The 25,746-nt window shown below is 37.4% G+C and overlaps 1 protein-coding gene across 3 annotated transcripts in view; it reads left to right on the top strand.

The window, feature by feature from the left end:
* Nucleotides 1–25,746, top strand: part of CDH2 (cadherin 2) — a 232,169-nt gene that overhangs the window by 162,369 nt on the left and 44,054 nt on the right. For all 3 annotated transcript variants that reach the window (XM_015121712.3, XM_077975545.1, XM_077975544.1), the window contains 7 exons: nucleotides 1,725–1,951; nucleotides 3,650–3,796; nucleotides 5,811–5,966; nucleotides 9,718–9,862; nucleotides 12,541–12,713; nucleotides 21,330–21,467; nucleotides 22,127–22,312. In XM_015121712.3, coding sequence (XP_014977198.1) covers nucleotides 1,725–1,951; nucleotides 3,650–3,796; nucleotides 5,811–5,966; nucleotides 9,718–9,862; nucleotides 12,541–12,713; nucleotides 21,330–21,467; nucleotides 22,127–22,312 — 1,172 coding nt within the window. The remainder of the gene's footprint in view (nucleotides 1–1,724; nucleotides 1,952–3,649; nucleotides 3,797–5,810; nucleotides 5,967–9,717; nucleotides 9,863–12,540; nucleotides 12,714–21,329; nucleotides 21,468–22,126; nucleotides 22,313–25,746) is intronic.

The raw sequence follows: 25,746 nt of genomic DNA on the forward strand, positions 1-25,746 counted from the left end.
TAAGTTTTCTAATCCAGATTATGTTTTTAAGGACCATGAATCCCTCTTGTGTAATATAAAAAAGTACTTTTTATACAAAAAGATGGCAAAAGTCTCTTTTTTTAATTTCTCAGCAGGGTTCCAAAAAACAATTTTATTTTCATTTTTTGTCTTTAATGAAAGATGAGCAGTAGATGGCATTGTTCTGTAGAAAAGATTCCCATTTTTCACTTTTAAATCGTGAGGCATGGAAGATAGAGTAATTAAATATCTTTTGGGATACTTCTACTCCAAAGACAAACATTTTGACTTCACATTATTTAGTTTGAGATATAACTTTTATTTTCACTTTGAAATGATTGAAATATGAAAGATGATATAGATGGCATTATGTGGAAAATAATATATTCAGTAGTTAAAGTATTTTATGACTTACATCAAGGGTTTTATGGTTACTAAGGAAAATAAGCATGCCTGTTATTTGGCTGTGACTGTGTGCACGTCTCAGTGAATTTATACTAATGACAGCAAAAGAACTGTCAGCAGCTCATTTGTGCAGTGAGAGGGTTCATAAACACTTAGATCCTCGAGAAAACCACAAGGTGTATTTGATTATATTTTGTAATATGTCCCTATTAATTACATTCCAAAGAGTATCCTATGTATTTATAGCCAGAACATAATATCAGACGTTTACAGAAATAAAAAATCACTTTTTATTTGATCCCTTTACTTGCTATTCCCATGGAATTTTTCTTCAGAAGAACAATTAAGGACTTTAAAGGAAATAATCTTCCTTAGAGAATATTTTTATTTTTATTCTTAATATCTTGAATTTGTCTAGTTCTACACAAGTTCATGGTTTAATTTTTGTTTTATTACCTGTTGAGGCATAAGCTGTCATAGCATTTAAGAAAGCACTAGTTTTTTTTTAAGTGTGAAGTCATTGCATGTATGATAGAGATAAGACACTGAACCTTTTTGAATTCGTCTACTCTTGTCATCATTTTTTAATTTAAAATTTATTTTGGGATACACCTTTATTTTTATTTGTCTTAAAATTTTTAAAAATGTTACTGCTTAATAGAAGTACTATAAGCACTAGGAGGAATAGAAATTTGCAGATTATTTACCTGTTAATTACCGTAAGGTCTTACAATTCTAGAGCATAGTAAGCATTCAATATTAATAAACGCATTGCTTTCTTCCTGTAAGCATTTGTTCAGAAATTATGTATTAAGACTGTGTGCCAGAAAGTATGCAGGGTATGCAAGATAACTAAGAACATTTGCCCCGAACTGCGTCTTCCAGGCAAAGAAACTGAGGTAGCAGAAACTCAAATCACTACATGAAGACTGAGAAAAAGGGGGTTTGTTCTACTTTGAGTGACGTTAGACCTGGGACTGAAGAGTGAGTGGAAGTTTGTAATAGGGTGGGAGGAAATATCAGTGAAAGATGTCAGGGTGAAAAGCAGGTGCACCTGAGGACCCAGTGTCCAGGAAGTATGAAAAGAAGGGGAAAGCTTTGGAAGAAGGAAAGGCTAGGGCACAGCTAAGAACTACCATCTGGCATTTCATAGTATGAAAATGCCTTTAATATAATAAAATAAAAATAAAACTTCTGTGTTTCATGCTACTGTATTTTTATCTTTTAACCTAAGCAGGATATAGGTTTAAGTATTAGGGGTTTATTTTTTGCCTTTTTGGTATAATTATAATAACTGATATATTTCTTATCTTTTACAGTGAAGTTTAGCAACTGCAATGGAAAAAGAAAAGTACAATATGAGAGCAGTGAGCCTGCAGATTTTAAGGTGGATGAAGATGGCATGGTGTATGCCGTGAGAAGCTTTCCACTCTCTTCTGAGCATGCCAAGTTCCTGATATATGCCCAAGACAAAGAGACCCAGGAAAAGTGGCAAGTGGCAGTGAAATTGAGCCTGAAGCCAGCCTTAACTGAGGAGTCAGTGAAGGTATAGTATCCAAATCTGGCTTTAGGGCTGGTTAAAAATCAGATTTACACAGTTTGAACTAAATATATGCTTTGCTTCAGGTCACATTAATGGATGGCCACTATTTGAATTTTTATCAACCTCGGTCATTTTAGTAATTTTTTTTTTCTGTTTTTAATCTTTTAAGATACTTAGACTAAATATATTTTAAGCAACTAGGAATTGTGTTTTAAAGATTTGTTTATACTTTGAGATTTATAACTTAAACTAGAAGCAGTTTGTTTTAAATTTCTTAGAAGCTTTACAAGCTGCTAAATAAAACCACAAAATAAACAATTCTTTACAAGATGTCATCAGTCAGATTTATTAGATGAGAAGTACAGATTTAAAGTAGTAACAGGAAAACATTTCTGGCAGTGAGTATTGGGTTTTTGTCTTGTTCCTTAATAATCAAATTGGGGGGTATGAATTATTTATACTACCAACATGACTTTTTAGGAATGATATACTCCCTCTGGTGGAAGCTGCTGTGAGCCAAGATAAAATAAATGAGGTACATTTCCAACAGAGTGCCATTCAGTTCATTTCAACAAATATTTATTGAGCACTTAATTTGTATAAGTCACTGTTAGGAATTTCATTAATAAAATACAGTAACTTCAGTAAAGTTATGATAATATTTTCTGAATATTTTAGTTTTTTGAGTTAATTCAAAACAAATATGATGGGACACACCCATATATTCTGAAGTCCATGAACTATGGAACTATGACCACTACATTATTTTATACTTATTGTACTGTGAGAGATGGAAACACACACATTCATTTTGGGTATTTAGTTGTAAATGTGATATACATACCCACCATCAAACATGAATCAAGATATCAGAGGAAAATTTATCATTTTTCTCTTATTTCAGTGTTGTGGTTTTATTATGTGAAATTTACTTTGTTAATCTATTAACTGTTGAGGGAAGTCATGTCATTTGGGTAATATAAAGTGAAAACCCAGTAACTAATGGAGTGAAAAGATGCTTTTGTTGTCGATTTGCTGTGTTCCAGCAAACTAGCTTGGATATTTGCACTGAAGCAGCAAGGGCTAATGGCTAAAATGTCTACAGATAGAGGAAGAAACAGAAGAAAATGTTGACATCCAGCAGAGATTAATACCTAATGTGCAAAGTGGGTCATCTACAGCATCCATCATGGCTGACATAGGTTTAGAATAATTACAGCATTAATTCTGTGGGATTTAATAGGGTCATAAATATTTGAGACATTACTTAGCAGTATGTATTAAACTTCTCTTGGAATTCAAATTATATTTTAGCACATCAAGATCTAAATTTAATGTACAGTAGCACATTACCTGAACTGTGGTTTAAACTAATGAGAAATATATAAAAGGGTACTATTAAATTTTGCTCAATATTAACTGCTATCTAAGAAGGTTTATAGAAACTGCAAATAGTTTACACAGCTGTGCCATATAATAAATTGTTTAGAATTCAATTTTTCAGATACACAGTATAACCCAAAAATTTTATGGTGTTTTCTGTTATTTTAAGAGGGGGCCGGGGAAAAGAGCCTCCAGACTTATTTTTTGTTCATAATAAACTGTGATTCCTATGCTTTCAGATATTCAATAATATTGATGTACTTTCGGAAAATGTTTTTCCTAGTACTCAGGAATGTCTTGTTGTATTTTAATGTAAAGGAGCCACCAGAAGTTGAAGAAATCGTATTCCCAAGACAACTCAGTAAGCACAGTGGCCACCTGCAAAGGCAGAAGAGAGACTGGGTCATCCCTCCAATCAACTTGCCAGAAAACTCCAGGGGACCTTTTCCTCAAGAGCTTGTCAGGGTAAGGTGGCACAATTTGAACTGTTTTCGTAGCACAAGACAGATGTATGTTAAAAATATTTCTTTTTTTTTTACAAAGTAGAATTGATGACATGTATATACTAAAAGTGTTTTTCTATATAGATAGAATTTGTGTAGTGTTGTAGAAAGCCTCTTCTCATTTGCTTTGTTACCTTTTGGATTATTTGTAAGTAGAGCTCTCTTGTAGGTCCTGCACACTGTGGATTAGAAAGCTTTTTCAGTTTGTGACTACACAAGCCCTAAAGCCAACACATATTCCCAACCATACCATTTCCACTCTCACAACAGACACACCCCTAAACTTCCCTGTCTGAAAGCTGGACTCTCTGTAATGATCTTTGCCCTCTACAGATGGTTTTTGGGCCACAGAAAAAATAAAGGGCAATCATTGTTAAAAATGCCAGCACCAAATGCATTTGAGAGATTTTTTAAAGAAAAGAGTGACCTCTGATACCATTAACAGAATCCCCAGGGCTGTGTAAAATCATAGGCTTTCAAATCTGAGGAGTAAGTTTTGTTTGTTTTGTTTTATTTTGTTTTTATTTACTCTAGATACATACCATCAGCTACATAAAAAAAAAAATGCTGATATTTTTGCATTTTAGTAAACCTAACAACCCATTACTTATTACAAAAGTATAGTAAGACAAGTCTGTTGTATTCCCATTTGTTAAATATAAATGTTTCTGTATATGATTATTTTAGCATTCTAACACATACTTACTGAAAGCCTTTTTTTAAAAATAAGCCACTTATTTATGTTGCATATTCTGTCCTAATGTACATTATAATTCACTTTAACAATGAATGTAACTCTGAAATAAAGATACTCTCTTTTTTTCTACTTTAATGAAGTTTTAGAGAAAAGAGCATTTTGCTTTAACTTAAAAAAAAAAAAAACAGGTCGGGTGTGGTGGCTCACGCCTGTAATCCCAGCACTTTGGGAGGCCAAGGTAGGCGGATCACAAGGTCAGGAGATCGAGACCATCCTGACTAACATGGTGAAACCCCGTCTCTACTAAAAATCCAAAAAAATTAGCGGGGCGTGGTGGCGGGCTTCTGTACTCTAGTCTCCTGGCTGAGGCAGGAGAATGTCGTGAACCCGGGAGGCGGAGCTTGCAGTGAGCCGAGATCGCGCCACTGCACTCCAGCCTGGGAGACTGAGGGAGACTCCTTCTCAAAACACAAAAACAACATAAACTAGATTTTATTGATGGATTAAGTATAAGTAACTAATACATAAGGATCTCTTATTTTTTTCTCTGTACCTGCCTCCCTCCGTCCCCTTCCGTAGCCTATTCTGTCTCCTGTGACTGCTTATACATTGACTTAATTTTCTTGAGAGTAGTTGTATTTGGAGAAGGCGGTGAGCCTATAAGTGATATAATGTTTGCGAGCACAAAAATATATATTAAAGTGCTTTCTTTTGTGCTTTATTGTTAATGAAAATTTCAGGTGTCACTTTAGAATGATACGGAACGCTTTGGTGCTATGAACAGTGTTAGTACAATGCAAGTACAGAAATCCGACATTCAGGCTCAGCCATGACTGTATTAGTGTTCCATTTGAGGATATTTCACACTATGGATAGACAATTAATTCTTGTTACTGATGCAAAAAGGTAAACAATGTTTATTTTAATGAAATTGGACAGCTGTTACTACGTTAAATCGTCTAACCTAGAAACTCCCAGGACAGAGTTTGATTGTTTAAAAACCGACACTTGTAGATTTGGAACTTTTGCACTGCTCCTAGTGAGTCTTCTTTTAGATGTTAATGTTGCCTCCAGTCTTTCTGGTGATAGATGACATCTCTTTTGAAGCCTATCACCAAGAAGCAGAGGAAGAACAGGCACTCGGAGAGTTTCAGTGATTTTCTGGGAAGAGATGGTATAAGTTTGTAGCTGAAAAAGGGCATGAAGTGTGATGTGCCCCATCTCTGATAATGAGCTCATTTAGTCTCTCACTTAATGTGATTGTTTTCTTGATCCTCAGATCAGGTCTGATAGAGATAAAAACCTTTCACTGCGGTACAGTGTGACTGGGCCAGGAGCTGACCAGCCTCCAACTGGTATCTTCATTATCAACCCCATCTCGGGTCAGCTGTCAGTGACGAAGCCCCTGGATCGCGAGCAGATAGCCCGGTTTCATGTAAGTTTCCAACCAGCTGATAATTCTGTGTATTAACACTTCTAAATGTCTACAGAGTTTACCATTGCCTCTTATATCAGTCTGAAAGCCTCAATATTGAGAGTTTTAAGAATTGCATCTGTAGTCTTTTGGTTAATTTTAATAATTTTATTGTTTTTGTAGAATTGATAAATGCCCTGATAGAAAAACAAATAGATAGATAAATGCCACAACAAAGAAAGAAGGAAGTGAAATTGCCTAAAATCTCGTTACTCTTTACATATTGATCCTTGCCTTCAGATATGTGGTTAAGAACCTGTAAGAACAAATTTATATGAATGGAGTCAAATCTGTTACATGTAAAATATATAGATACCATAGCATCGTTAATGAATGCATAATATTCTAATCAAAGTGAGTCCCCTATTCCTTTCTTATGTTGAATTTTCTTTGGGATTTTTTTACTCTTATTGTTAAGAACCTTTTATCTAATTAGGAATATTAGTGCTTAGTGTGTCCTACATTTTCTCCTTATGTTTATTTCTAACATTGTCAATAATTTTCCCATAGTAGAACATCGTTTTTACACTGTAAAATTCATTTAAAAAATTTTTTTCATACATTCTGGCTTTCCAGAGATGTTAATAAAGGCCTTCCCTACTGCAGGATGCCAGTCTCCCTAGTTTTACTCCAGGATACCAGTCTCCCCAGTTCCCCAATTTTTTGTTGTGTTGACTTTTTACATGTGAATTTTTAACCTCTGTGAAATTATTTTAATAAAAGGAGACACCCACTTTGTTTTTCCTTTATGACTAGCTACTTGTCCCAACAGCATATATTGAATTAGTTTGCCCGTTAGATCCATCATCTACACTTACTTAATCACTAAAACTTTCATCCCACATGTGCATAGATGTGTTTCCAGACTCTTATTTTGCCCACTGATACACTTGTTGAATTCTTGTACTTTTACCTACTTTTAAAATTATTGATGTTTTTTTCTTTTTTTTTTTAAATTATACTTTAAGTTCTAGGGTACATGTGCACAACGTGCAGGTTTGTTACATATGTATACATGTGCCATGTTGGTGTGCTGCACCCATCAACTCATCATCTACATTAAGTATTTCTCCTAATGCTATCCCTCTCCCCTCCCCCGCCCCAGGACAGGCCCCGGTGTGTGATGTTCCCCACCCTATGTCCAAGTGTTCTCATTTTTCAGTTCCCACCTATGAGTGAGAACAATTGTTGAAGTTTTTAAACTTCAATAGATTCACCTAGATCAAACAGACAAATAAGCATATGAAAAATTTAAAATGTCTTATGCACTGAGTATTGCTCTATACTCTTTCTTCCCAAAGACCTTGATTTCTTCATTCCATTTTTTAAAATCAATGGAGGAATAGGTTATTCTAATGCTTTCCATATTGTTTTGAAATGTAGGAAAAGAAGTAAAACTTCCAAACGTCTCACAAAGACAACATAGCATTAACAAGGAAACGTATTTTTAGATAGCACACAATAGACCAGCCACTACTTAGACTAGTCTCTAATTTATGAATATAAATAAGATCAATTTAAAATTCTTAAGGATCTCTTCCTATAGGAATTCTCGCTATCTGAATTCCTGTGGTTAAAACTCAGGAAATGAGTATATTCAGGTCAAATTTGGATTAAATTATTGCTAAGTGCTTGCTACTTGCACATTAAAAGAGCAATACCAGCCAGGTGTGATGGCTCACACCCGGAATCCTAGCAATTTGGGAGGCCAAGGTGGGTGGCTCACTTGAGGTCAGGAGTTCCAGACCAGCCTGGCCAACATGGTGAAACCCTGTCTTTACTAAAAATAAAAAATAAAATTATTCTCATGTGGTGGTGCACACCTGTAATCCCAGCTACTCAAGAGGCTCAGGTGGGAGAATCACTGGAACCTGGGAGGCGGAGGTTGCAGTTAAGCCGAGATCATGCCAGTGCACTCTTACCGTCCAGCCTAGGTGACAAAGCAAGACTGCACCTCACAAAAAAAAAAAAAAAAGCAACACCCATAACAGAGTAGAATTAATTATACAATAGAAAGTATTAAGGTTTAGTATTCAGATTCAATATTTTATACAAGTATAATTAAGTTTTAGTATTAAGAATATTAATGTAATATAAGATATTAAATAAGCCAAGGGAAAAAAAAAGAATTATCTTTATAGGTATTGAATGGCAGTATTAAAATTTACATTGTTTTTATGTGTTTAAATAACCTCTGAATTTAAAAAAGGATATGTTGAAGGTGTTTTTTAATTTGATTGAGTATCCAGCAGCAACCAATGGCAAGCATCAGACTTAACAGGAAAACTAGAAGCATTCCAGTCAAAAAGAAACAATTAAAGGAGCACTAAACAGCTATTGAAAAGAATGAAATGAATCTATGGGCTAGATGAAAGGATTTTGATGATATTCTGCCAAGTGTAGCCGAATGATTATTTTTGTTTAAAAAGAAAAATAAGATAAAGTTTCTAGAACAGTATCTATAAAACTGAGAACTGAGCTGGGGAGAGGAACAGCTATCGTATATACTCGTGTATTTTTTTGTTTGTTTTAACGGAGTCTCGCTCTGTTGCCCAGGCTGGAGTGCAGTGGCACGATCTCAGCTCACTGCAGCCTCCGCCTCCTGGGTTCAAGTGATTCTCCTGCCTCAGTCTCTTAAGTAGCTGGGATTACAGGCACCTGCCACCACACCCAGCTAATTTTTTGTATTTTTAGTAGAGACAGGGTTTCGCCTTGTTGGCCAGGCTGGTCTCAAACTCCTGACCTCAAGTGATTCACCTGCCTCGGCCTCCCAAAGTTCTGGGATTACAGGCATGAGCCACATGCCCGGCCATATACTAGTATATTTTTAACGTTTGTGAATGACTTTTACAATTAAGAAAAATTAAAAAAAAAAACTAGTGTCAAATTTCCTACGTACACTTACTTCTTTCTAGATTATTTTCTGTTCCCTTGATCTCTATGACTACTTTGTGCTACTTCCACTATTTTTTTTTTTTTTTTTTTTTTTTGACACACGAGTCCCACTCTGTCACCCAGGCTGGAGTGCACTGGCACGATCTCAGCTCACTTCAACCTCGGGTTCAAGGGATTTTCTTACCTCAGCCTCCCAAGTAGCTGGGGTTACAGACATGTGCCACCAGGCCCAGCTAATTTTTTCTGTATTTTTAGTAGAGACAGGGTTTCGCCATGTTGGCCAGGCTGGTCTCAAACTCCTGACCTCAGGTGATCCGCCTGCTTTGGCCTCCCAAAGTGCTGGGATTACAGGCGTGAGTCACCGTGCCTGGCCTACTTTCACATTTTTAATTACCTTAAGTCTGCCTTCTCAACTGGTTTAGCAATAGGATTTTGGAGCTGTACACAACTGGTTTTGGATCTGAGTCCTGTCAGCAGCAAGAGCAGTGACCTTCATAAATTTCCTAGTCTTTCTGAGGCTCAATTTCATCTTCAAATGCTGACAATTTCTGCCTCACTCCTTTATATGTGGATTAAATGAGTTAAAATCCATTGTGCTCTGAGAACAATGCCTGGCATATAGTAAATGATAGCTTTTTGCTACTATATCTATCCTAATTATATGGACTTGGTGTAACTTAAATTTTGGTGGGAAGAACAACTTTCGTTTTTAAGCTGTGAGTTTATTCTTGCTATTTTAGTAGCCTTATAATGATGTATTTATCTTCTCACAGACATAAATCTGTTAAATAGTTTTGTTTTCTAATTACTTTTGCAGTTGAGGGCACATGCAGTAGATATTAATGGAAATCAAGTGGAGAACCCCATTGACATTGTCATCAATGTTATTGACATGAATGACAACAGACCTGAGTTCTTACACCAGGTTTGGAATGGGACAGTTCCTGAGGGATCAAAGCCTGGTAAGTTTAAAGATAATAATTTGAAGATGACTTGAGGAAAGTTTGGCATAAACCAGCCCTGTTATATGAGCAAGAAATGGAGAAATCATGTGAGCCTTTTTGGATTGTTTTCTTTCATTCATAATGCTTTTGGGAAAGAAGGAAGGTAACTTAGGAAAAAACCGATTGAAGAGAGAAAAATAACAACAACAAAAATCCTTGTTGTTACCCATAATGATTTTGACCACCTTTGAAAAAATATGCACTACAGTATTTGATTCTGTCCTGTGGAGTACATAGGATCCTTTCATTCTGCTTTAGTTGATTCAGCCAATGCATCTTGAAAGTGAGCCCCAGAAGACGAGAGGCTTCCTGTTTACAAAGTACAGGTGTGACTGTATGAGACATAGCAGCAATTAAACACGGTGGGAAAGCCTTAAAGATACTTGACGTTCCTGGGACTAGGTGGCGAAGTCAAAGCGAAAGCATGGAAGGGGCTTAGTGACAGCTGCGATTGCTGCTCTCTAGCTCCTCAGGACAGTTATTTTCAGGGTGGCCAGCGTGTCCCCTGCAGTGCTATCCCTTCAACCAGCAAAATGGAAAATGCGCTGGCCTAGAAATAGCACTTGAGGAAAGCCACTCATGATTGTAAAGTGGCGTTTGACTAAGATTTTAGATTCTTACATTAAAAATATGACACACTTCAGTCACTGTAGAATAGCCAGGCCCCTAGAAAACCAGTGGACAAGACAATCAGTTGGTATAGGGATGGTAAAAGTAAGTGTTTGACCAGGCTTCCTGAGATGACATGGGGTTCAGAGAGATTTAATTAGCTATTGTATTTTTGTTTCGTATTTTAGAAAGCCTCAGCATTTAAAATTGTGCTGCATAATACCTTTGTCATTGACACCAGTTTATGCAACAACCTTATGCATGAGTCAGTTTACAGATATAACCAACTATGGCTCAAACGCATACATTTTCTTGGTCCCAGTGCATATATGTGCCTCTTCAGAAAAGATGTAGGGGTAGGGTGGGGGCAGCTGGAGGGAGGCCAGGGGATGTGCAGGAAATTCAGCCATCTGTGACTCCTTCTAAGTCACGTCATCAGAGTAGCTTTCTTCAGTATTTTAAAATACAGTAAAATTAAAGCAAATTCAGCATTTCCTTACTAAAACACAAGTCTTTACAAATATTCCAAAGAAAACAAACGTTGGGCTTTTGGGACTGTGAAATTTTTTTTATATTATTTTCTTTTTTTTCTCTATTATTTCAAACTTTACAAGAATTGTTTCACAAAAACTGTTTAAAATGTGCCACTAAAGCTATATTTATTATGCATTTTACCATGAATTTCCATATGATGCACCCATAAATAAAAGACTCTCAGCTATTGCTAGAAGTAGACATATTGTGAGTATATTTCCTGTGGGTCTTCTGTAAGTTTGAAAACATCCTTCTAGGCAAGATTTGTGATGAATCTTGAGCTAAACTGTGTTGTGATCTATATTTTGGCTCACACTTTTGAAACATACCTTTTTATTCTAATGATTTATTCATTCATTCAGCAAATGTTTATAAAGCATGTGCTGTGTGGTAGGCCTTGTTCTGATACCGTGGATACAGTGGTGACAAGCTAGTTCCTGCCCTGTTGGAACTTAAATTGTAGTAGGGGAGAGAAATAAAAAACACGAAAACAAGCAAGTACACACTGAAGGTTTTGAAAAAATAAGGGTGTAGGGATGACACATAATCAAAACAGGTAAATGGTTTAAAGGGACAAGTTCTGAAATGAGATTTGAATAATATTACCAAAGCATCGTTAGTTCAGAACCCAAGGTATACCATGGAGAGAGAATACCGAATGTAAACAGGCTCCGAGGTAGAACTGAACTTGAGTATTCAAAAGGAAGGTAGACTGGAGATAAACATTTCATAATTCAGTTCTTAAAAGGATCCCACAGAACAAACCATTCTAAACAGTAACTACTTCTCACTCTATTTCTAAATTACAGTTTGTCTAGCTAGTTTGAACTAATTGGATACAAAGGCTTTGAAGATTTCTTTTCCAAAATACCTAATAAATTGAAGTCTCTAAGTTGGTTCCAATGTTCTTTTAATCACTGAGGAAATAATGAAACACAATGCCAAATCTCTATGCAATGTACCGAAACAGCAGTGCATGAAATGGTTCCTTATGACCTGAGGAAATGGAGTGTGCCGCGTTCTGCACACAGCCTACATTCGGAAAATGACTCAGGCACTGGGGAGAATCATACTCAGCATGTTATTTTAGACGTTATTGCATAACGGAAGAAAAGATGACAGAGGGAAGAATCAGCGGCAATAAATTATGTTTCTAATGGTATCTATATTATCCATTATTTGCATTTTATATAAATTAAGGTCTAAAATGAACCTTTTTGGAATCATAAAGTGAATTTATCTTCCAAGTTATGGAAAAATTGAGTTTTTATAAATATGTATGTTGTATAATTTTTCATTCAAGGATCCAGACCAGGTTTTATCTTTTTTGAAATAAGTACTGTTCTTAGGAGTAGCATTTTAAATCAAGTCTAAATGACTTTAATATTTGTTTTTAAAAAGTGAAAAGAAGACATATCAAAACTATAAATATACCTTCTCTTTTGGGGTCCCTGGAATGAAGGGTAACCATTTTCCATGTACACTGTCTCTAGGAACATACGTGATGACCGTAACAGCAATTGATGCTGATGATCCCAATGCCCTCAATGGGATGTTGAGGTACAGAATCCTGTCTCAGGCTCCAAGCACCCCTTCACCCAACATGTTTACAATCAACAATGAGACTGGTGACATTATCACAGTGGCAGCTGGACTTGATCGAGAAGTAAGCCAACCAAAAACTCTATTTGTGTTTGCTTTTAATCTTAAAGGTGCACAATATCACATACATTTTATCTCCACATCACAATATACTCACAGTGTTGTTCAAATGCTATGCTAATCGTTTTCATTAAGTAATCTGTTGTATATTTTTCTGCAGAGCTTCAAATTGGTTAAATGATGTATATATACTAGATAAATCAATGCTAGCTTATGTAGTATTTAATGTGATACTGACTAAGCAATATTCTCTGGTATCTGATTTTTAAAATTTTTAACATTTCCTCAATTTTCCTTGATAGTCAAAGGTTTTTGTGAGGAATTAAAAATCACAGCCAAAAATTTGCACACAAACTTAGGATAATTGTTAACGCTTGTGTTATTAAAAGGCTGCAAATAACACGTATGTGATTTGGGTTTTTTTAGCCCTTGCGAATAGGCTGATAGAGTGTATAGTAGATTATCTTCTTTATTAAAACTAGCCCCTTAACTCTATGATGAATTTACTTAAAAGGCTTGAGCAGTAGTAACTGCATTAATTCTACTCACAAGTATTTGAAGTTAGAAATACAGAGAAACACATTTCTGACATAACATTTAGTTGAAAATGTATGCAGTGTTGAAGCCATTGAAATACTATGCAGTATCACAGTCTGACAGGGAACGGGTACTTCTGTTGATTCTCGGTGGGTCATCTCAGTGTTACCAGCCTCGACCCACTGTGCTCCTGCATACCCCTGTGTTTTTGCACATGTGATCCCCTCGGCCAGGCATGCCTTGCACCTTTTTCTTGATCTTGGATCTTCCAGTTCTTCAGGTTCTGATTCAAGCACTGCTCATACTCTTTCCTGAAAACCTCACTCCTAGTGAAACTTTTTCATCCTTTCTCGATTGTGTCCTATTTTCTTACTGATTCTCAAGGTCATTATTTTGACCATATGTAATCATTGTTTGAGTGAAATATCAAAGTGCCAACTCAGGGAGATCGGTGCTTTGTAGATTTCTGACTGAGCCAGCTTTTACTGTAATGAGACTTCAGATTATGTATGTCAAAAGGAGACCTTATAACCACTGCAATAAAATAATCATTGACAAGGATTTTAGAAGTTCGTTGTTTTTTGACACTTTATTTTCTGTAGATGCATTTATTTGAATTGAATAGAAGAAAACATTACTATTGCAATTAATATTATACACAAAATAGTGCTAGAAGCACTACAATAAAGTAATATGAGCCACTTAAGATTACTTTATTCTGAGCTGAGAGCCTTACTTAGGAGTTAGTGTATGCCTATGACATTGTACCTATTAACTTGTAGGCATCAACAGTTCTTTTTCTAGAATTGATTTGCATCAGAGATTTTTGAAATCAGTTTAGTTTCTTAAGTAGTACTTTTAGTTCAGTAATATTTGGAACATGTATATATTTTCACCTCTTCATTACCATATGAAATACTATTTTTATATGCTGATAAACTCAGCATGAATGCCATAATTTATCTGAGAATATGGGGTAATTTTCAGTATTCTTTCTTCAGTGCCAGGTTGCTCATATACCAAGTAGATTTAGTTCATTTCACAATCCTAATATTTCTCTTTCATTCACATTGTCATTGTGAGATACAGAAATGAGACTTCATCCTGTTTTCACACGGTAATATTCCTATCTCATTTAGATGGCTGTTTTATGGAAAGAAAGAGGCATGGAAAATTAAAGATACTTTTTACTAAAACAGACCAACCATGTTTAAAAATCAAAGAGACTGTATTTCGTTTAGAGGATGAAAGCCTGACGTGAGGCCATAATCGTCATTAAGTTTATCTTCCAGTGGATAGAGAAGCTGTTCACTACCCCTTGATGAAACTAATGTGGAAATGGATTTGAAACTATAGAATTCTGGGTTAGATACAGTATGAGAAATAGCTTCTTGACAGTGAAATTGTTAAACACAACAATGAGTTACTAGGGAAAATTATGGAAAACCTTCCTTTTCTGAAAGTCATTTAACATAGAAAAAATATATCTATCTCGGATGGTTTATGATAATTCTTCCTGAGGCCGGGGATAAATTACTTTGACTTTTTCAGGCCTCGTGCAGGCTTGAAATTCTTTTATTTCTATTAGAATTCACAGTTTCCTTTCTGTCAAAAGTAATATTTGTTCTCGTTCTCTCAGGATGTATGGCACCTTTAAGTGATTGAACTCCTAATCACTGAAATGCTTACTGAGATTCAGCTTTTTATTTTTCTTTCATCTTCAGGTTTTAAAAATTCCGTTTTAATTCTTTAGCTTCTCCAGACCTAAAGGTGTATTTGCCACGTTACCCCAGTCTTCAGCGTTTATTCCTATCTGTCCTCTTGTGACATTACTTGCTGGTAGTATTCCTGGCCTTTCCACTTCATGTCCATTTTCCTCCCTTTTTGTGCAGGCCTGCCAGTGACTCACCCTTGCTCCCCCCAGGTTTGAACTCTGGCTCTGCTTATTATGGGCTGTTTGACTTCCAGTGTATTAACCTGAAACCTCAGCTCCTGCATCCGTAAATGGGAATAATAATATTACCTACCTCATGGGACAGTTTTAGGAATTATCTAACATGACACATGAAGCATTCAGGCCAGTGTGGTGGCCCATACCTGTAATCACAGCATTTCGGGAGGTTGAGGTGGGTGGATGGCTTGAGCCCAGAAGTTCAAGACCTGCCTGGACAACATGGCAAAACCCCATCTCTACAAAAAATACAAAAATTATCTGGGCATGGTGGTGTGCACCTGTAGTCCCAGCCACTCGGGAGGCTGAGCAGGAGAATCACCTGAGCCTGGGAGGTCAAGGCTGCAGTGAGCCGTGACTGCACCACTGCACTGCAGCCTGAGTGGCAGAGCGAGACCCTCTGTATTAGTCTGTTCTCACACTGCTATGAAGAAATAACTGAGACTGGATAATTTATAAAGAAAAGAGGTTTAATTGGCTCCCAGTTGCGCATGGCTGGGGAGGCCTTAGGAAGCCTAGAATCATGGCAGAAGGTACCTCTTCACAGGGCGGAAGGAGAGAAATGAAGAGTGCAAGCAAGGGAAATGCCAGACACTTATAAAACCATCAGATCTTGTGAGACTCACGCATTATCATGAGAACAGTGTAGGGGAAACTGCCCCCATGATTCAGTTACCTCCACCCGGTTCCGCCCTTGACACATGGGGATTATGAGGATTACAATTCAAGGTGAGATTTGGGTGGGGACACAGAGCAAAACCATATCACCCTGTCTTAAAAAAAAAGTGTGTGTGTGTGTGTGTGTGTGTGTGTGTATTTAAAAGCATTTTGAAAAGCATTCAGTACAGTGCCCAATGCATCTGAGCTATTGTTTTCCCCATTGCCATGATGAATAGCAACAGCAGCGTCTCCTGGTTGAGCACTGTCTATCACCTTTACTCCTCCTCATAAGATGAAAGAAATACTTCCTGTTTACCAAACCTAATAATCTTTCTGTTTGTGCCTTCAACTCCTAGTTCCATCCTGAAGGGGTGTTCTCCTGTTTTCTATTGTGTCTTCAATCTTCCTTTCTCTACAGGTTGCTTCATAATCTACAAACCTGCTGGGTCTCCACTGTGGTAACATAGCTCTCCACGCCCTATAGGGTGAAGTTAGAGCTTTTTAATAGTGCATTCCAGATCCTCTGTGACCTTGGCCCCAAAACCCTCCTTAACCTAACCCCCTAGAATTAATTGCCTTTCACATACAAATGATGCCCAACCATTCATTGAACCACACGCAGTCCTTGTGCAAATAGAAAGTTTTCTATTCTTCTGTTCCCTGTTCCCATTTGCTCTGCCTCAATATTCTTTTCCTACATAACAGGCTGATCCTTACCCTTTGAGAGCCAGTTCTCAATCACTTCTCTGAGCACCCACAATAGTCTCTGCATACCTCTATATAGACTGTGTTGCACAGAAAGTATATCTAGATTCCCATTCTCAACATCCGGTGGGGCAGATGTTCCTTGTCTCATTACCCTGAACATGAATCTTAAAGAAATGTTTAAGTTACTATACTTTCCAGTTTTCTCCAAGGGACAGCCTGTACTCAAGGCAGGCAGATCACTTGAGCCCAGGAGTTTGAGACCAGCCTGGGCCACATGGCGAAACCCTATCTCTACTAAAAATACAAAAAATTAGCCAGACGTGGTGGCACATGCCTGTAATCCCAGCTACTCGGGAGGCTAAGGTAACAGGATCACCTGTCACCTGAGTCTGGGTGGTCAAGGCTGCAGTAAGCCATAATCACACCACTGCAGTCCAGCCTGTGTGACAGAGTGAGACCCTGACTCAAGAACAAGCAAACAAAAAATACTTCCACTCCTTCCTCATCCTCTTGAAGTCTGGCTTTTCATCTGCTTTCCCCTCTTGACCTGTGCACATGCTGCGTGTGTGCAGTACTCTGACCATCGTAGAAGGCACTCACATAGTGGGTTGATTAATGGTACAGATTCTTGACTCAGACCTGAGTTCAAGTCTAGTCTCTGCCTCTTATGGCTGGGTGTCCATGGCAAGCTTCCGTACCTTCCTAAGCCTGTTTCCTCATCTGTAAAATGGGGTTTCAAAACCCCACCTGCCTCATAGGCTTATTGTGAGGACTAAATGAAATAATGCATAGTGTGTAGCACTCTGCCAGGCACGTAGTGCTCAAACTCAATAAAAGTTGTTTTTAGTTTTTAAATCACGGCCCTTGGAACAGTGCCGGCATGTAGTACGTATACAAAAGAAAGTTAGATTACACATTTATAAGGTAGATGGTACTTTTAGTCCCATTTCACAGATAAGGGGACTGGGGCTTAGCAGGTAAGAATTTGAACAGAGTCACAAATCTATACTTCCCTCCTAAGTTTCGGTGCCATTATTATTCAACTCTCTGTCCCTAACCCAGTTTATCTAGAGGCAAATATGTCATGCCCTAAAACCTGTGATTTATGATGAATTTCCTATTTCACATGACCAGGACCTTCTCCTCAGTCTCCCAAGGTCATAGTTTAATTGCCTTTACTACCCACAATCTGTTTAGTCATCAAGTTCTCTTTTTAATCAAAAAAAGTAATGACATTAAAAGTAATTGCCATTAAAAGTAATGACAAACACTGCAGTTACTTTTGTACCAACCTAATAGTCGGTATGCACTATTGAAGGTTCTTCATATTACTTCTTCCTACCATTTCTATACTTACACTCATGCATTTGGTGGCTCTCTATGGTCCTATCATCCGTTACTCTCTGCCTCCATTACTTAATGAAAGCAAGGCTGTATCTCGTTTTGGCCACTGTTTTATCCAAGTAAATACTCCATTGCCTGGCATTTAGAAGACATTCATTAAATGTCTGCTGTATGAAAGACTGAATGTTCTCACCTCCTCATTCACTGATGTCACTCTAGTTCAGTGTTTCAAAATAGTGCTGCACGTGCGTAAGATTTTAACTGGTAAATGCAGAGACGCCTCTAGGACAGCAAGCGGACACAGCCCTTCAGGTGCTACTTCATCAAGTAGAGACTGCCAGAATCTAAGAAATTCATCATGTTTATTTTTTACTGTCATATTCATGATAAGTGATGCTAGCTTTCCATTTATGGGACTTTTACAATAAATTAAGCTTTGAATAGCAAATTAATGTCAAGATAAATAGGAAGTGACTCATAGTATGAGGAAATGTTAGAATTGGGACTATTGTATATGAATCACTGTGGTTTTGGGAAAAGGTGAGCTAGTTTATGCTCCCAGTATGGGTTTTAATAAATAAATTATAGCTATCCATGTGAATAGAAGATGGTTTTTTCTTTACCTGAGGTAAGATCATGCAAAACCCAAGGTTTCTTATGCATTCACCCATCCATCCACCAAGTCAGAAGCATTTGTGGAATTCTTACTCTGAGTCAGGCACTGTGCCATATGCCAGTGACACAAGCATCAACAAAGCAAGGGCCCTTGGGACATGTATGTGTGTGTGTGTCTGTATATATGCACACACATGCACAGTGAGGCAGATACAAATATACGACCGGTAACAGCCATATAAACTATAAACAGTGATGGGATGTGTTGTGAGGGCTCTGTCCTGAGGACTTGGCAGAAGTCATCTCCAAAGTGGCTTTTAAGCCACATGTTAGCCAGGCTTGGAATGAAGGGAATGGTATTCCAGGCAAGGGTTTCTCAACCAGGACACTCTGACATTTTTACTTGGTTATGAGGCCTATCTTGTGTATCATAGGATGTTTAGCGGCATCCTTGGCCTCTAGCCATTAGGTGTCGGTACTAAGTTTGGTTGTCACAACTAAGCACTCCTTAGTTGTGACAACCCAAAATGTTCACTCTGGGTAACATCCACTACTCTAGCCAAATTCTATGACATAGGATCATGACAGGGCATTTGAAGATAAATGCAAAATAGCTCCAGGTGTAGGGTAAGCGAATGGGAGGAATCACTTTTGTAAAATAGGCGAGTTTCAGAGAGGGAAGGATTGACAGCAAGCAGATGAGTTTGGATTGTATTCTATATAGAGCAGGAAGGGAGGAGAAGTTTTCAAGCAGAATCCCCTTGATCAGCTGAGGTACTATGAGAGTGGGAAGTCGAACCCTTACGGAATCTAAATGTCAGTCATTCACAAACAGATGCCCAGTGACCAAATTAGGCAAGAATCTCTAAGCAGTTCATTGTCTAAAACATAGGCCATCGAGGCTTCCATACTAAATATAAGAATATTTTACCAATCAGGCATTTGAAAATGGACATGACATTATTTACCAACTGAATTTTTTTTTTATTTGACGAGATACTGTACTTTGGAAATAACAAGTGTCCTTTTGTAATTTAAAATTTCCAGACTAGCTTGCAGCAATAAGAAATGTCAAGTATTAGCAACTAATTCCAGTATTGCAGATCAGTGGAAAATTATTGGATGTATTATGCATACACAATTCTAAAGATTTTTGTAGAATAGACATTAGGAAAGAACTATACCTTCATGTAATACCTATGTGAGTTAACTTCTTAAAAAGTAAACTTCCTTTTTTCTCTCTTTTTGAGAATGTTCATCTGTTTCTGCAAATAACAGCTAACAAAACTGACATTTCAAAAGTCATAATTTTTTTTATTTTCATGGTTTTCAGCTGGGAGGCTGAACTGAATGCCCCGCAAAATTCTCTCACTAACCATGAAAGCATTAAGCTGAAGTGACACTTCTAACTGGGGAAGAAAACCAATTGAAGAAGTATTATAGCTTATGTTCACGTTATAGCGAGGTACTGTGGGTTAAGAAAAATTAAATGACTCAACCAGCATTATTTCTTTGTGTGTGTTTTTTAATTCAAAAAAGTCTAACATGTTCTCTTTTAGGAAGACAAATAACTGAAATAAATAACTGCTAGAGACTGGCATTTGGGTGGACAGACAGAGACTTAGAATCGAATGTGGGCGGTTTGGCTTTCCCTCCTACTCCTTTCTTTTCTTTGCCCCTCCCTCTGACAACTAAATCAAAAGCTACAATTTGTGTCTGTTCTATCTAAGCTCCAGAAATCCCTTAAGAATGGCCATTCATAATGTTAGCTATATTTAGAATCAGGGAAAACTACACTTTGCAGTGACAGTTTATTTTTGTATGTAGTGGATTTTGTTGTTCAGAATGTTTTAACATTTATGAAAATGATCACTGTTTTTGATCTATCTGTGCCAATTTCCACAGAGATTCCAAATGATTTTAGATATTGTTTGTAGTTAGGCTTTCCTAATATAAAACTTTTTCGACAAATGCCTGACTTCTCAATCTCAGCATTTTCTCTTAGATCTATTACAGCTTAATTTGGCTCTCTTTTAAAACAGTCAACCTGGGATTTGAAAGTAGTGGATGCCTGTCTAATAATAATCATCTAATGTAAACGTATCAATATTTATATCCATTGTAGGTCTGTGCGCAAAACAGTGGACACAATGAGTGTTATACCCAAATCCTAATCCATTGAATACGCAGTTATCAGATAGAAGACTATGGAAATAAACATAAACCCTTCAAGTTTTGACTTTGTTTAAGAATGCTGTGTATCTCTTCTATATGGTTTTGAATTATATGTATTAATGGAATTTAAAGGGAAGTATTGCATCTACCCTGTTAAAATAGAATATATGTAAGAACATGTAAAGGGAAAGCTTACATACTTCGTGAATTATATATGCATTCTTCTCCCTCTCTTGAGATTCTTCATTGTCTTTAGTATCCTAAACTGGGTAGAAATTAACATACAAGAAAGTAAATATGAACCAAATGACATGAATGCTTGATCACAATCCTGTGAAGTGAAGAAAGGCAAAAGTTGGAACCAGATGGAGGTTTCAGCTCAGCTGTGAATTTCACACATCTGCATTGCGTTCCTTTCTGCCAGTAGAGGTGAATATACACAGTTAAATCTCTCTAGACAGGGACCAGACCTGTGCTTCTAAGTTAAAGGGAACTCCACTTGGGAAATTTCAAGTCATCATCAATGAATGATGCCATGCTCTCCTTGCATTATAAAGAGCCATTTACAGAACAACTGTTATGTCTTCTTGAGGAACTAGTTTCATTTAAGTTATCTTTATTTCTTTTTAGAAAGTGCAACAGTATACGTTAATAATTCAAGCTACAGACATGGAAGGCAATCCCACATATGGCCTTTCAAACACAGCCACGGCCATCATCACAGTGACAGATGTCAATGACAATCCTCCAGAGTTTACTGCCATGACGGTGAGTACAGCCTGTCACTCACACAACTTTGGGTCTATAGTTCGTTACTGAGAAGTTTGGTCATGAATAATAAATGTGTTAAATAGAGGTGGAACTTGCTTTACCTAGTAGTAGCGTGGCTGCTAACTAGGACATTTCTGTCATCAGGGCCTTACATGAGGCATCCAAGTAATTTGTTTCCTTGTAGTCTCCAAGTCCACTGCTAAAGTTGTTAAAATAAGCTGCCTGGAAAACACGTCCTACAAAGACTGTGCTGTTATAACAAAATGCTTATGAACATTTTCAGGTGCACGAGCTGCATAACTGATTTATGCTACTTTGTCAGCATATAATTATCCATATCTGGAGTAAAATCATTTTGCGCAGACAAGTTCTTTCCCCCACCCCACCATAATCACCTAGAGACTCACAAATGGATGCCGATTTTAATATTAATGAAACTGTAAGGTAATTTGGAAAAAAACTGGAGTACTGAAAAATGTTACAGTATTTTTAAAGTCAGACATAAATGCTGTGATTACCTGCATTATCAGTCTCCTCATTTAGTGTTGATAGTAAAAATTTAATGGGGCAGTAAAATTGGATGGTGTGGTCGTCAAGACAAGTTGTCCTTCAGTGGTCCACGCTGCTCCTCTGACCGAGGTTTGTCTTTCTCGCAGTTTTATGGTGAAGTTCCTGAGAACAGGGTAGATGTCATAGTAGCTAATCTAACTGTGACTGATAAGGATCAACCCCATACACCAGCCTGGAATGCAGTGTACAGAATCAGTGGCGGAGATCCTACAGGACGGTTTGCCATCCAGACCGACCCAAACAGCAACGACGGGTTAGTCACCGTGGTCAAAGTAAGTGTTCCTCAGGCCACTGACAGCCGCTCAGCAAGGACCAATATATGTCCCCGACTTGTTGTTTTGCAATGGAAACTTAGGACGTTTTTCTTTCAGATATCTCCAGGTGTGGGTCTGACATATATTTGGGAGGTTATGTCTTACTGTGTAATTTATGCTGAGGCATCATCACTGATGTGAGGGTGTTTGAATGAGAGGTTTGTGATGAGAGTTTTGTGAGTTTTTGAGTGAGTTTTGAGTGAGTGTTTTGTGAGCATTTTGATGATTTTTTTTGAATCAGTTTGGACAGTTTTTACCAATCTGAGGACAGGACTGGCCTAAGCAACATTAGTTGTTGGTGTAGTTGATATATTCGTGATATATCACATTCTGAAGCTTTGATCACCATTGATAGCTATTAAGAATGATGCCTCACACCTGCTATTTTCATGTCTACAGCTGTTAGAATATTGGCAGATAGTGAACAAACCGGAAAAGCCATAGAAGTAAAATGGAATGAGTAGGCAAGAAGAAAGCCTGCATTTCAGAAAGCTCTTGCATTTGCATGGCTGTTTTTAAATGCTGTTTCCAAGACGTTAAGAAATCGGTTCTTCTGATCTTATGGTCAAAAAAGAACCAAACAAAACAATTGAATGCTAGAAGCCGAGTGGATGTTCTTCAAGAATAATAAACGCATAACTATAATGGAAAAGCCTGTTAAAGTGAACATCCCTTCCTTTTAGCCGCCCAGTAAAGAGATTTACTTCTTTGCCTCCCACCTAAACACTCTTGATTTATAAGTGAACCTAAATGTTGACCTTACATACAAAGATGTGCGAAAGTTGCCAAGAATTATGCAGATATGTGAGTAGAATGAAATGGGAATGAAAACTCTCAGAAGGAACATGGTGATCAAAAGCACCAACTCGAGTCCGCTGTCTGTGTAGAGTCCCAGCGCTGCTCCTGATATCTGTGTGATCATGGCCAGCTATGTAACCACTGTAAATTCTAGGTTTGTCATGCAGAAAGGGGCTGATAACAGTATGTTAGTCATGGTGTTATGAGAGATAAATGAGCTTCATACACATTAAAGGACTTTGAACTGTGCGTATACCCCTTAGCTTAAATAAATGTTACATCAGGGGAAGGTTTCCTGTGGCTAGTGAAATCACTCTAAATATTGCAGTCTTACTTTTTGGCATTTTTTCTGCCTTGTTTAAAATACTAGAGAAAGGAATATTGAATTGGGGATTTTAGAGAGAAAAAAACGACGTGTTTGAAGATTTTAAAAGGTGGTCTAGGGTAGGAAGCTGGTACAGTTTCTGCTGATAATGAGGCTTTCTCATGAGCATCACCTCTTGATCATTCTTAGGCTACCAGTTATGAGCCTAAGAGATCTTAATGCTCTTGTTTTTCCTGTTATTACTGCACATTAACGCTTATTTGCACCTCCATTAGCAGGTGAACAGGGGAAATTAAGAGTGAATGTCCAGTGTAGTTAGTTGACTCCTGGTAACATTGCTAGTGACAGCAGGATTCAGTGAACTTTGGAAGTTAATATTTACATGAAGGATTATTTGTGCATTGCATTTATCTAGAGTGTTTTTCTTAAATTTGGGGATTTTACAGACCAGTAAAATACTCAGAAATATTCTGGAAGACAGCAGAGTTTTAGTTTGCTAAGAGGAAAGGAAAAATCTTTTCCACCTACCAACAGTATTATTTTTAAAAGGTGTGTTTGTGATTAGGTATACATTTGTACTGCAAAATGTGTACTTCAAATTATGAAAGGTATTTTTAAATCAAAAAAGTTTAGCTTTATTTAAAAATTACATTTTCTGATTTTTGGGTTGTTGTTTTTTTTTTTTAATTTATTTATTATTATTATACTTTAAGTTGTAGAGTACATGTGCATAACGTGCAGGTTTGTTACATATGTATACTTGTGCCATGTTGCTGTGCTGCACCCATCAACTCGTCATTTACATCAGGTATAACTCCCAATGCAATCCCTCCCCCCTCCCCCCTCCCCATGATAGGCCCCGGTGTGTGATGTTCCCCTTCCTGAGTCCGAGTGATCTCATTGTTCAGTTCCCACCTATGAGTGAGAACATGTGTTGTTTGGTTTTCTGTTCTTGTGATAGTTTGCTAAGAATGATGGATTCCAGCCGCATCCAAGTCCCTACAAAGGACTCAAACTCATCCTTTTTTATGGCTGCATAGTATTCCATGGTGTATATGTGCCACATTTTCTTAATCCAGTCTGTCACTGATGGACATTTGGGTTGATTCCAAGTCTTTGCTATTGTGAATAGTGCTGCAATAAACATACGTGTGCATGTGTCTTTATAGCAGCATAATTTATAATCCTTTGGGTATATACCCAGTAATGGGATGGCTGGGTCATATGGTACATCTAGTTCTAGATCCTTGAGGAATCGCCATACTGTTTTCCATAATGGTTGAACTAGTTTACAATCCCACCAACAGTGTAAAAGTGTTCCTATTTCTCCACATCCTCTCCAGCACCTGTTGTTTCCTGACTTTTTAATGATTGCCATTCTAACTGGTGTGAGATGGTATCTCATTGTGGTTTTGATTTGCATTTCTCTGATGGCCAGTGATGATGAGCATTTTTTCATGTGTCTGTTGGCTGTATGAATGTCTTCTTTTGAGAAATGTCTGTTCATATCCTTTGCCCACTTTTTGATGGGGTTGTTTGTTTTTTTCTTGTAAATTTGTTTGAGTTCTTTGTAGGTTCTGGATATTAGCCCTTTGTCAGATGAGTAGATTGCAAAAATTTTCTCCCATTCTGTAGGTTGCCTGTTCACTCTGATGGTAGTTTCTTTTGCTGTGCAGAAGCTCTTTAGTTTAATGAGATCCCATTTGTCAATTTTGGCTTTTGCTGCCGTTGCTTTTGGTGTTTTAGACATGAAGTCTTTGCCCATGCCTATGTCCTGAATGGTACTACCTAGGTTTTCCTCTAGGACTTTTATGGTATTAGGTCTAACATTTAAGTCTCTAATCCATCTTGAATTAATTTTCGTATAAGGAGTAAGGAAAGGATCCAGTTTCAGCTTTCTACTTATGGCTAGCCAATTTTCCCAGCACCATTTATTAAATAGGGAATCCTTTCCCCATTTCTTGTTTCTCTCAGGTTTGTCAAAGATCAAATGGCTGTAGATGTGTGGTATTATTTCTGAGGACTTTGTTCTGTTCCATTGGTCTATATCTCTGTTTTGGTACCAGTACCATGCTGTTTTGGTTACTGTAGCCTTGTAGTATAGTTTGAAGTCAGGTAGCGTGATGCCTCCAGCTTTGTTCTTTTGACTTAGGATTGTCTTGGAGATGCGGGTTCTTTTTTGGTTCCATATGAACTTTAAAGCAGTTTTTTCCAATTCTGTGAAGAAACTCATTGGTAGCTTGATGGGGATGGCATTGAATCTATAAAT

The sequence above is a fragment of the Macaca mulatta genome, chromosome 18, assembly GCF_049350105.2.
Source record: "Macaca mulatta isolate MMU2019108-1 chromosome 18, T2T-MMU8v2.0, whole genome shotgun sequence".
NCBI classification, from domain to species: domain Eukaryota; kingdom Metazoa; phylum Chordata; class Mammalia; order Primates; family Cercopithecidae; genus Macaca; species Macaca mulatta.